Source organism: Polypterus senegalus, chromosome 13 (assembly GCF_016835505.1).
Source record: "Polypterus senegalus isolate Bchr_013 chromosome 13, ASM1683550v1, whole genome shotgun sequence".
NCBI classification, from domain to species: domain Eukaryota; kingdom Metazoa; phylum Chordata; class Cladistia; order Polypteriformes; family Polypteridae; genus Polypterus; species Polypterus senegalus.
In genome coordinates, this window is record NC_053166.1 from 52,993,822 (window position 1) to 53,007,162 (window position 13,341).

Consider the following 13,341-nt stretch of genomic DNA (forward strand, 5'->3'; position numbering starts at 1 on the left):
CCCTCATTAAACCCCATTTTGCTATATATTGCCTTTGATTCTTCTATGTCTAATCATTATCCTCTGATGACGGCTCCTGGCAGGAGCTGAAAGCTCAGGGGAATAAAAACTACTTTATGATACATGATTCATTCTCTCCCTTTGTGGATCTGCAACTACAAATATACAAAAATACTATATATATATATATATATATATATATATATATATATATATATATATATATATATATATATATATATATATATATATATAAAATATATATAATAATAATATAAATAATATAAATATAAAATACTACATATATACAGTATATATATATAATTTGTACAAAATAAAGAAAAAGTGCACTGTACATCAGCAAGCTACAATAACTAGTTACATTTAGAGCCAGAGAATTGTAGTATTCAACATAAGTGTAATCAGTTGCAAACTGTTGAGTTTTGGGAAATATAAAAAAAAAGCTGTAAGTGTTTTATGAAGCATAAAACAGTTTCAGGAAAAAAAAGGAAAAATAAAAATTATTTTATGCTTTTTGTATAGAATAGTAATTAGCACTTCTGCCTCATCAATTTATGGAGTTAAATCACATAACCAGTGGCCATGTACAGTATATATGTCTGTGCGTGCGATTCTGCTCCACACAATCAATATCCCTAAACTTTACAGGTTAAGTTGATTTGATTAGCGACTCTAAATTGGCCTCATGCAAGTGTCTGCCCAGTGGTTAGACTGGCACCCTGCTCAAGGTAAGATTGTGCTTTGCACCTGATGCTACCAGATTAGACTCCAGTCCATAATCCAGTGACCCTGAACTGAATTAAATGGGTCTGAGAATACTATGTTTATGCTAAAACTATGAATATAAAAATTCAGAAAATGTGCACAAGGTAACTTTGAGGTGCAAACATGTACTCAGTGTTTATGTTACACTAAAAGAGCGCATTATTCTACACATTTAATGTTTCAGTTTTTCTCTGACACTAATTTATCATTAAAGCTCCACAACTGCTCTATGCTATCACCCAAAAAGCAAAAAAGTTTACCTTGTGACTTCAACAGTGATTTTAACTCATCATTGGGTGTTTCTTTTAGTTTAAGAAACTCATTGACCCTCCACAACCAAGAAATAACAACAGTATACAAGTCAATGTCATTTTTATATCACTTGAATTTAACTTTGGTCTATCCCTGTGTCCTTTAGATTTAAAATATTTTCAATTGAATATAAAGCTCAAAACAATCTAGCGCCACCTTATGTTTTGGAGTAATTCTCTCTCTACAGTCCTAATTGTAATCTTTGATCTTTTTAGCACCGTTTTGCTCAGTATTCCTCGAGTGAAGTATGGAAGAAGTGGTGAGGCAGCTTTCTGTTTCTACACATCAAAAATCTGTAATAATTTACCATCGTGAATACACTTCGCTAGTAAAGTCAAACACTTTAAAAAAAAGTAGAGGGTTGATTAGTTTCAAACCTAGTTTTGTTAAACTTGACTTGCTAGTATGGATTGTTGTTTGATTCTAATAGAATTATTAAAATGTTAAAGAAAAGAAAATAAAAAAATATTAAAACCCACCTCTTTAATCTGTCTTTCATGATCACTTAAGAAATTACTAGTATCATTAGCATTGCTTCATACTTGGGGATTCTTTTTTTTCACTTCTATTTGCTGTTTTATATACTCTGGCCACCAATCCCTACTTTTGAGTGTTTTTTTTTTACCTGGTACTCTGTTGATGCTATATGCCTCTGCTCTCTGGCATGTTATGGTATGTTACAGCCACCTGAGATGCTGGGAGGATGAAGAGAGCTCAACATGGGTATTCTGTTAATTGTAATACATTCAGAAACTGTGGAATGTTCAGGGAGGTCTGGGTGGTCTTTTGAATCCCACAGGATTATTTTCTCCAACATTCCACCAACTGGAGTTATTTTTCTGTCCTCCCTGACTATTCGACTACAGTATGTAAATACGCTGGACATTATTAATCATGTTATAAATAACTGTTTTAAAGTTTTTCTTTACCTTTTGTAATTATATTTAGCTATTATTATTGTAAAGCACTCGGAGCTACTTTCATGTACTGTATAAAAATGTGATATATAAATAAATACTGTTAACTGGAAACATTTAGGCCACGACAGGTCAATATGTGTTTCGTTTTTAACTACACGAGATTCTTAAGTAACGTTACAATGTGTGCATTTAATGTAGCCTACTGACGCGTATAATTGTATTCTATTAGCGTTGTTATTTAACCGTGCGATTCACTGCATATTTAATATATTAAAATGTGACAACTGGCTCTAAATTACTAAAAAATTTAAATAGTCCAACTTTCAAATAAGTCCCCGAAAGCTCATGAATGTTACATTATGCGTGCATTTTCTAACTTCCTAATTTTGCAAATCGACTAGAGGACCTCGTATTTTTCTTTGCAAAAGCGTCAACCACTTAAGAGTAAGGGAACCATATAATCTATTAGCAAAATTACTTATTTTGTTGTTGACTTCCTTTGATATTTCCAGCAGTTCTTCTTTGTAGGGAGGTCTTTTCAGCCCCGGAGAAAAATTCGTTAACTGACACATTTCTTCTAAGCTTAAGCAGGAAAAAGCCAACCCATCTTGAAGATCCAAACTGTTGCTCATCTGAACATCCCTGTCTTTGCCAATTATAGGAAGCTGCCTCTCAGCTAAGCGTTATGGGTAATGAAGTCCATTTGCCTTCCACCACGCTTCCTCCAGTTGTGCCCACGTGACGTGTAGCTTCAGCTGAGGTAAAAGCCTGAAGTAGTGATGGCCGTTGTAATATTCCTGCGGTTTTTCCTCCATCTACTTCTGGTCTTTTCGTGTGGGGTGTTTGTTTATGGACAGGAGGCGGAACAGGGATATGGGAATCCTCCGTCCAAAATAGGTAGGGAGTAGCGGGTGTGAGAGGCAAGACCATTTCTGGCCTGTTGGTGCTGGCACGTATTTTTTTTGTGTGTTAAATTAACTTGCTAAGAGATGCAGCATCGTCAATGGCGTTTATTTATTATTATCATCGCATAAATAGTGTACACTGTTATAAATAGACGTACGTATTTGTTTCACCCAGTATTGTTAGATTAATTTTAGATTATCCTTTAAATGATGTATCGGTAGTCCATCGAGCTTCATTCAGAATATTAATTAACATATTTTGTAAATTTTATATAAGGAGAAAGTATAGAATGGGCAGTTATATCTATTGAGATATTTAGTACATAATTTGCTAATTCTTGCATAGATTTCATAAAGGTTGCGACACGATGTCTCGGTTCACAGCTGCAGAATCCTCCGTTTGAATGCCGGTGCTGCTGGTGCAGAGTCTGCATGCTGTCCGCCCAGCCTCCAACCTGTTTGTTTCCTTCTGTCTGGTCTTATGTAGCATTGTCTGCAATTGGATCAAATGCCATTAGGCAGTGTGATGATTTCTTAAAAATGGTAAACAGGGCAGCAGAATGGGAGTGTAAAATACTTGCATTCAGGGTGAACATTAAATATGCAAGAGATAAATAATCTCACACACACACCAAGCGAGAGAGTTAAACTATGTAAAATGGCTTTAAAGCTGCAATATGCATCCATTATTATATGTGTATTACAAACCAAATTCTATTCATGTATGGTCTCCCACAACGTACAGTATATCAAACCTTACAACAGCTGAATCTATTCAAATAGTACTCGGCTCAAATCCATGACAGGGATCACTTCTTTATGTACCGACAGTTACTAGTAGAAGTCATTGTTAAAAATACCACATAAACTAAAACGTACCCCTTTGCCATTAGGAAAGGAAAACTGGTTTTGCCAACAGAAGTATTTGTAACAGTAACTCATATTGTCATATGATCCAGTCCGGTTTTTAAGAAAATGGATGCACATAATTTAATTTCTTAAACATTTATTGTTTTTTTTAATCTTTATTATCAGCATCGGTAATTTTTTAAATCATTTTAGTATGTGGGAATTTTTAAAAAGAAAATAGCCAAAAACAACCTAAATTTGTAAAATAAAAAACTTGCATAGAACACCTGCAAAAATATATAGATTTCTTCTCAGTCATTTTATTTAATTCTTCTTTAGCAGCTTTGATTTGTCTGCATACCTCTTTGCCTTGGTGCATACTGTACATTTTAAAACTGCTGTTGGATGAAACATTGTATTCCATTACTTCTTCAGATATTTAGACCATCTGAAGGATATTGTAAATGTGTAAACGTTATACACTTATAATATTTCATTAATTTTCAATATAGTTCACAAAACTTATTTACTGTAGTCCTTACCCATAACGGGTAGAAGTAGAAAATGAATGACAGCATAGCGGTGCAGAGGTTTGCACTGCTGGCTTACATATCATTGATGCTGGTTTTAAAATTCATGTCCTTGTCTGGGCAGAATTTGAAAGCAATCTTGTGACTATGTCAAACCCCTACCCACCCAGCTTATGTTAATAGGTGATTCTAAATGGGTATGATCTTTATGATTACACAGGCTTTATTTTTATTTGTCCGAAATGTTTTTTTCCTCCACAGCGGTGATAGGCTCTGGTATAGGAGGCACAGCAACAGCACACTTCCTCCGGCAACATTTTGGCCCTGATCTACAGATTGATGTTTTTGAAAAAGGTGCTGTGGGTGGCCGACTGGCCACTGTCACCGTAAACAACCAGAATTATGAATCAGGTGGCTCTGTCATCCACTCTTTAAACCTGCATATGCAGGACTTTGTTAAACAATTAGGTGAGTTAAGAGGGTTCAGGGATTTCATATAAGTTATGGTATAATGTAAGTTATTTTAATGTTGGTTAGACATTTAAAAATGTGCATAAGCAGTTGAAAAGCATGGCTGATAATCATGATGCATCCAGCATCTCACCAGAATAGGGATATCTTGTTAATCAAAACTATAGTAATTTAGAAAAAATGTGATAATTCGTAAATTTGTATATTTAATATTTTATATAGTATCCTGAAAAGAAAATCATAAATGTAATGCATGCATAAAACAGTAATTTAAAGCTTGGACAATCATGTTAAATTTTTTTTGGGGTTATAAAATTGATATCAAGTCTGCAGTGTTATAGTATCTGCTTCAACTTGGAACTTAAGTTTAGTACATTAGTACACTAAAAGCCTTCTGAGACTCTTGAGAAGCATATTTAAGTCTAGACTAAGTTATATTTAATATACAAAAAGAATAAGAATGTGATGCATGTGCTGTGTTTAAAATTTTGCTGTCTGGTTTAATCTGGCAGGGCTAAAGTACCGTCGGAATGTTGCTGGTAAAACCGCTGTATTTAATGGAAAGCAGATTATTCTTGAGGAAACTGACTGGTACCTACTTGACCTGTTTCGACTATGGTGGCGTTACGGGTTCAGTTTCATTCGGCTTCAAATGTGGGTTGAGGAGACCATGGAAAAGTTCATGAGGTGGGTGAAGCCACGTGCATCTTAAATAGAAAAGCATAGTCTGTAATATGGCAGTGTGTCTTCCAAAAGCCCAGAGACTATAGACAAAAATATGACCTTTAAACATAAATTATTTTATTGAAATGATTTATTCAATAAAATAATAAATCATTTTTTAAAGTATGTTTGGTGTATGTTGGTGCTTTTTCAATTGCATAATTAGAGTATTTCTTTTATAGTACAAAATTCTACATACATTTAAAATGATCCTAGGTACACTACTTTCTTTTGCTTTTAATTTATAATATTAGACTTAAACCATGAATCATGTCTCTTTATTTTTTCTAATTTTGTTGAAAAATTACCAGAATTGTGTGGTTACTAAGCATCTGTTTGTTCTTCTACCCAAAGTTTCAGTGGGAAGTTTTAACAGTTATATGATTGTCCTTTTTCTAGTTTGAAACTAAGAATAACTTAACAGGGATCACTGCCAACATATTTAACAGGAAAATAAGAATAACAACAACAACAACATTTATTTATATAGCACATTTTCATACAAAAAGTAGCTCAAAGAATGCAACATGAACCATTTGTCTTGTTCATCTCTGTTATAATAACAACAATTTATGGTTTGAATCTAATGTCTCCAGTGAAGTCAATTCGAGGATTCAGATTCAGTTGCTTCTTGACTTTACATCCTTACTGGTGCAAGTCTACAACCAAGAATACAGTATATCGGGTTAGAAGTAGGTGCTGTCAAATTAACCAAAAATTAAAGTTTCAATGTTCAAAAATAAGCATATACTTGAATATACTGTACAGTACAGGCCAAACGTTTGGACACACCTCCTCATTCAATGTGTTTTCTTTATTTTCTTGACCATTTACAGCACTCCATCACTCTCCTTCTTGGTCAAATAGCCCTTACACAGCCTGGAGGTGTGTTTGGGGTCATTGTCCTGTTGAAAAATAAATGATCGTCCAACTAACCTGACTTCTGCACAACACAACTGCTGGTCCCAACCCCATTGATAAAGCAAGAAATTCCACTAAATAACCCTGATAAGGCACACCTGTGAAGTGAAAACCATTTCAGGTGACTACCTGTTGAAGCTCATCGAGAGAATGCCAAGAGTGTGCAAAGCAGTAATCAGAGCAAAGGGTGGCTATTTTGAAGAAACTAGAATATAAAACATGTTTTCAGTTATTTCACCTTTTTTTGTTAAGTACATAACTCCACATGTGTTCATTCATAGTTTTGATGCCTTCAGTGAGAATCTACCAATGTAAATGGTCATGAAAATAAAGAAAACACATTGAATGAGGTGGTGTGTCCAAACTTTTGGCCTGTACTGTACCTTAATATAGGTTAATGATTTTAGGTGTTTACATGAAACGTTTGTGATTACATGCTCTTTTAAATTTATAATATTAACATTTTTACTTTTTTCTTGCAGCTCATTTGTAAAGCATGAAGTGTTTGAATTCTTACCAGTTGTTAAAAAAACAAACATAAAACTCAAATGAATGTAACATTTTGGATCACAGCCTTTCACAAGAGTGTGATTCTTTCAGGCACAGAATGACATCAACAGATAGGAATAAGGCATACTTCACACTGCCTGTACTTCATATAAGATACCCAGGCAGACACACTTATAACTACTTGAACATGTTAAATATAGCCAATAATAATATTTTTCTCCCAGCTGTGCATCTTTTTATACTAAATGTCAAAAGACTTTTTCCAAGTGTCCCCTTCTCTTATAAAATCTGGGGCACTATGAGTCTATACCAGGGGTCCTCAATCACGGTCCTGGAGAGCCGCAGTGGCTGCAGGTTTTTGCTCCAACCCAGTTGCTTAATAAAAAGCACTTATTGCTAAAGTAACACTTCTGCTTCACTTTAGTGATTTTGAGCCCTTATTGCTTAATTTTGTCTTAAACAGCTATTTTAATTGCTCCTTATTATCAATAACATGCAAATGACAAGAGAGAGCAGCATTTCTCCATTTAGCTTATTTACATTTACACCTGTGTGTATTTATCTGCACTATTGGGTTTAATTAAATACTTGGAAGAAAAATGAAGAGAAAAAAGTGAAGGACTGAGAATTACTCGTCCATTTTAGCCTTCAAATCATTTGCATGATAGAAAGGGAAAGAAAATCTAGGATATGAGAATGACCTGACATAGCAGAGTTAATTTAATTTCATAGCTTGTTAGTGCTTTATTGGCAAGAATTGCTTTCTAATTAAGCAACCAGGTCAGAACAAAAACCTGCAGCCACTGCGGCTCTCCAGGACTGGGATTGAGGACCCCTGGTCTATACTGTACTTGCTTCACAAATGTACTAAGTGTGAATTATGATGAGCTGCACCTTTTAAGTATTTCCTGCACATTATAATTTATTTCTGTTCTATTTTTTATTCACAGCAACTTAAACAAAACTTATGTGAAAATTAGTTTTAGTGTTTATTTGGAAATTACTACTTTAAAAAAACATGAAACACATTTTTAAGCAAAGTCAAAGAAGCTTACGTAGTAGATTGGGTTTGTAGGATCCAGCTTGGTATTTTGCAGTGTGGAATACCAGTTAAGAGCTGCAGGCAGAAGATGGTATTTAAGGAATAACATGAACTAAACCAGTCACTCTTTTTGTCCTTTTACATCTACATCAAAAAAGTAGCACTCTTATACATTATTTTAGGGAATGTGTATAACAACATTATCAAAGAAGTCATTTACAGACTGTGTAAAACCATGTATTGCTGATACTGAAACGGTTCTTTACAGTGGTAATATCAAAACGACTATTAAAATTATTTTTTAAATACTATTTTTTCCTCTTGCTTAGGATATACAAGTACCAGGCACACGGCTATGCATTTAGCTCCGTGGAGCAGCTGTTACATTCCTTGGGTGGAGGTACATTCATCAATATGACTCATCACACCCTGTCAGAATCCCTCTTGGAGCTTGGTGTGTCACAGAGATTCATTGATGAAGTCATTGCTGCAGTCATGAGAGCTAACTATGGTCAATCAGTCAGTGTTCCAGCATTTGTAGGTATGGACACATTTCTCTGGTATTTTAAATATTCTTTTGCCTGTAAGCACCGGAAAATTACTATGCTACAACAAACTGCCATTTTGATATTTCACACTTGTTTATGTATATGCATCTGCATTGGTTTCAGTAAGAACAGCAATTTGAGAGAGCTGTGGGGATAATCAACTATGGTATCATTGTCATTTTCTTTGTTTTTCAAATGGCAAGAGAGTAGGCATAGAAGTAAGCTGCAAATATATAGTATTTTATAAGATTTTAGTTTTCTTGCAGTGAACAGACAACCAAGGATAAATGTGATCCCATGGCCTTTCCTGTGTGCAGCTTCCTCAATTGTCTCCTCACTTGGTCATCAGTTATGGACAGACCATACTGATGATCAGAGATTAACTCATTACTGGCCATTCGGATTAAAGTGGTAGTAATTGATGAAGTAGCAAAGATGATGTGGGGAGAAGTGGCAGTGGGAGGGAAAATCCATTAAAAATGTGATCAGGGTGTTAGTTTTGTCCACATCCCCTTTGAGCACCTAAGCCCTCATTGCCCGAGTTGAATTATTGTGCCCAGTCCATTCTAAACGTCTCATGTTATTCCGAGTGACATTTTTTGTTTTTGCTTTGTAAGCTTCTTTTCCTTCACTCAGCTTTTTCTTCAACATTCACTAGGTTCCCTTCAGAGCCTCTTTGTCACTAGATTTGAATGCTTTCTTCTCCTCATTCAGGTGTCTTTTTAGCTCATTTGTAATCCAGGGCATGTTGTTTGGAAAGCAGCGCAGTCCCTTTGAGAGCACCACAGTATCAACAACAGGTCTCAACCTAATATACACTCGTACATGTGTAGATCTATGTTTTTGTACTGCTTTGCATTTTGTAAACATTTAAAACAATTGTTTTAGTTTTGTATAATTTAATTTTAAGCTTTTGATTGCCTTTCTGTTTTTGTAAAATTGGCAGGTGCTGTATCCCTTGCGGGTGCCCAGACAAATCTATGGGCAGTTGAAGGTGGCAATAAATTAGTCTGCTCAGGTTTACTGAAATTAGCCAAAGCCAATTTGATTCAAGCCAAAGTAACAACTGTTTCTCTACACAAAACAGGTAATGAGCTATAGAAGCAAGATAATAATATTTTCTTTACATATTTAACAATCTTTTGGGAATGGCATATTGCTAAAATGGTATTTGAAAGCTAGTTTGAAGAGTATACTTTAAATGTCATATCAGTATATAATTTATTTATTCCTATGATATACCATATATCAGTGTATTTATTTAGTATAAACTGAAAACATTTTATCTCCATAATGAATTTCACTTTGTGAAGGGTGCTTCAAATTAACCTTATCCATCCAGGACACCTTTTGCATGGAAGGACAATGGCAGACAACTTTGGTTTTGTCTCCCCCAAGGCAGTAGATGGCAGTCCCTTTGGATTGTGGCATTGTGTGTTATCATGGGACATAGAGTTTGTCTACTCAGCCCTGTTGTGTTCTGTGGAATGCTGCTGCAGGGACTGGGGAGCTGTACTCTGTGGGGCTCCAGCTTTACCCAGAAGTGCTCCTGGGCCAATACAAAATTAGTGCCTGCCATAGCTTCCAGAGCCAGAGTCGGGAGGAAGGAGACACTGTTTTCCGGGAGGAATGAAGGAGGAGGCAGAGAGTGAGAGAGAGAAACAGAGAAAAACAAGGATTGCTATGTGCTGTGCTTATTGTACTGTGTTTGTGTTGTGGGAAATACTTGCTGGAAGAGTTTCCCACAAAATAAAAAGAATCCTCCTATTTTTTGGCAACTTGTGTCCATAGCCGTGTGTGTTGGGTGTTTGGGGATCTGGAGCACCCACAACTTGTTATTTTGATTGCTATTTACGCCTTATAACCTTGTTTGCTGTAATGTGTCAGTTAATGCAGCACAATTTCTCTGTGAAAAATATAGGCTTTGATTTTTATTGTGAAGGATGATTACAAGTATATTCACACACATTTCTTCTTACAACTTTGTACTCAAAAGCAATAAGTGATACACTCTACTAGAAGTAGTATTTGGAGTAACTTTTAGAATATGCTCAGTAGTGCTTATTGCTATCTTCAGTGGCAACCACTAGCATATATCTGTCAAGCAGTACTGCTCCTCATTTTATGAAAGCAAAAGAAGAAATATCAGCCTTTTGGTAGGAATGTAAAATATCTGACATCCCAGATATTTTGGTTTCAAAGGGCTGTTGAAACCACACAGAATCAGAATTCTGTAATAGTAAAATGGACCAGTTTAAATGTGAAATGTAAATTCCAAGTCAGATTTTACATAAAATAACTCCAGATTATTATTGAACGTTTAACGGTAAAAAACCTTTTACTAAGAGCACCCATGCTAGATGATGCAAGTTTAAAAAAATAAATAATAAATTATATGTGCGTGCTTGCTGGTATCAATTATTCATCCAAAATTTACTTTAAGTGAAGAGGGTATAGTTTTCTGGAAGGTAAACTACTGGTCCATGTAAGCTGTGGTACTTATTGTGTTTTTTATGTAATGTCTGATGTCAAAGCTGTACACCAATTCTGTACCAAGTGTGATTATCCGTGAAATGTTAATTTGGTCATATTGCATCTTGTTTTTAATGGTCCTATACATTCCTGGAAAATTCAAAATGATATCATAAATCAGGAGTTGTTCCATTCATACCAAAACCTTCTGATTGCGTTTTTTTTTTTTTTTTTTTTGTTAGGAAATTTTAACTCTTACTTTGTTTCTTTTACTGAAGCAGATACAATACAGTACAAGCTGGACTTTGAGGCACCACAGGAGAGGGGCTCAGAGTTATACGACATTGTAATTGTGGCTGCACCCTTACAGAATGGAATGGCGAATTTAACTTTTGAAAACTTTGATCCTCCGATCCCAGAGATGTCTGGATCATACCACCATACAGTGGCATCTATAGTGCATGGATATCTTAATAGCACTTATTTTGGCTTCCCTGATCCAAAACTATTTCCTTTTGCAAGCATATGTACAGTTGATGATGATTTGTTTTTTAATACAGTTGGCAATGTTTGCCCAGTCAATGTCTCCACTGAATTCAAAAGAAAGCAACCTCAGGACGCTGCTGTATGGAAAGTTTTCTCCCAGCAGCCTTTGGAAAAGAAAGATCTGAAAACCCTTTTCAAGTCTTATTATTCTGTTCAGGTCACTGACTGGCATGCATATCCTGAGTATGGCTCCACTGATAAAATTCCACCCATAATCCTACATGACAATATGTATTATCTTAACGGCATTGAATGGGCAGCTAGCGCCATGGAGATGAGTTCAGTGGCTGCTAAAAACATTGCTCTATTAGCCTATCATCGGTGGAACCAACAGACAGATATGATGGATCAAAAGGAGTTAATGCACAAGATTAAAACAGAACTTTAACATGATAGTTTTTACAAGTTACAAGTGACTGTTGAGATTTGTTAATACATATTTTAAGAAAGAAGTCATTGATTCTATTTGGAGGTAATGACTAACTTCAAAAAAAATTCTACTTGATCAATTCTTAAGCCTACTGTTTTGCTTATCACTGGAATAGAACATTACTTTTATTGTAAACTGATTTTTTTTAAAAAACCTGTAGTTTAATGGTTCTTAAATTGTTATTGACAGAAAACGTAATGTCATAAATTACATTGTAATGTGAATTTAAAATATGTAAATTATTTTTCTCAAATATATAAATTAAAGTAAAAAGTATGGGGTACATTTTTGGGCAGAGTATTAATTGCTTAATTTTTTTTTCTTTCAGTTTGATTTAGAACAGAAGTCCTCAATCATTGTTCACAGTGGCTACAGGTTTTCATCCCAGCCAGTTTCCAAATTAGAACCCAGTCCTTGTTGTTAATGACACCTTGTAATTAACTCTTTGCCTTTATAGCACTTTCATTTATCAAAGACAGATTTTTAGTTACATTGTAGATCAGAGGTCCTCAATCACAGTCCTGGAGGTCCACAGTGGCTGCAACCAATTTCTTAATTAGAACCCATTTATTTACTACTTAAAGCAATATGTTTTTGGGCTTAATTTTCGTTGTCTTGCTTGTTACAATGCAGAACCCTTAATTGCCTATTTTTTGTTTTTAGCAGCTGCATTTAAGTTTTAATTGTTGCCTGTTTTCTTAACCAGACATTAGTTAATAATGAAATGCAGATAACCAGGGACCTCGTGCATAACGCCGTGCGAAGAATTCACACTATAACATGGCGTACGGACAAAAGAGGAAATGTTCGTACACACAAAAAAATCCAGATGCATAAATTTGTGCGTTCACCAACTTCCACGTTCTTCCGCTACATAAATCCCAGTCAGTGTGAAAAGTAACGAACATGCATGCGTCTGCTGCCATTCTCAAACTCCTTCTAGAATTACACCTTTTTTGAATATGCAAATCAATATAAATAGCCCTTAAGCTCAGCATTCTGTGAAAAGGCAATGGCAAAAGCACGGGGGTAAATAGAAGAATTTCAGCGAATACCAAGTGGAGGCAAAGAAAACATACTATTTGTTGGTTTAAACAGTGGTATAAACAACAAAAGGATGATGATCAAGTGACATAGAGTGTCAGAGAAACTCGAAAGCTCAGGTTCACAAAGTTGCACAATGCCCGAAATAAAAAAGTCAGATATCAAAGTCACCATGAAAAGGCAAGTCGTAGCCCACCGTCTGAGTGTCATATGAAAGCTTTTTAGGGTACAGAGAAAAAAAAAAGGCACAGTGGGGAAAAAAGCACGAAATGTCAACTTCAATCTTGAAATTTCCACTTTAATCATGTAGTTTATTTTGTCATTAAAGTAGA

General features: G+C 35.2%; 1 protein-coding gene across 2 annotated transcripts; it reads left to right on the forward strand.

The window, feature by feature from the left end:
• The first annotated feature begins 2,740 nt into the window (after nucleotides 1-2,740).
• LOC120542752 (prenylcysteine oxidase-like) lies at nucleotides 2,741-12,242 on the forward strand. Of its 2 annotated transcripts, none has more exons than XM_039775389.1 (6): nucleotides 2,741-2,915; nucleotides 4,564-4,770; nucleotides 5,286-5,460; nucleotides 8,299-8,510; nucleotides 9,464-9,604; nucleotides 11,271-12,242. In XM_039775389.1, exons 1-6 carry the CDS (start codon nucleotides 2,798-2,800, stop codon nucleotides 11,921-11,923), a joined length of 1,506 nt encoding a protein of 501 aa, XP_039631323.1. In that variant the 5' UTR covers nucleotides 2,741-2,797; the 3' UTR covers nucleotides 11,924-12,242. The 2 variants fall into 2 exon arrangements, with proteins under 2 accessions (XP_039631323.1, XP_039631322.1); XM_039775388.1 differs by having other exon boundaries at nucleotides 2,742-2,915; nucleotides 11,268-12,242.
• The last annotated feature ends 1,099 nt before the right edge of the window (nucleotides 12,243-13,341 follow it).

Bases quoted from the DNA above. Each gene is read 5' to 3' on its own strand.
- LOC120542752 (XM_039775388.1), top strand. From the start codon at position 2,798: ATGGCCGTTGTAATATTCCTGCGGTTTTTCCTCCATCTACTTCTGGTC. The intron at 4,771-5,285 runs GTGAGTTAAGAG...TTAATCTGGCAG, and splicing joins GGACTTTGTTAAACAATTAG to GGCTAAAGTACCGTCGGAAT. The intron at 8,511-9,463 runs GTATGGACACAT...TAAAATTGGCAG, and splicing joins CAGTGTTCCAGCATTTGTAG to GTGCTGTATCCCTTGCGGGT.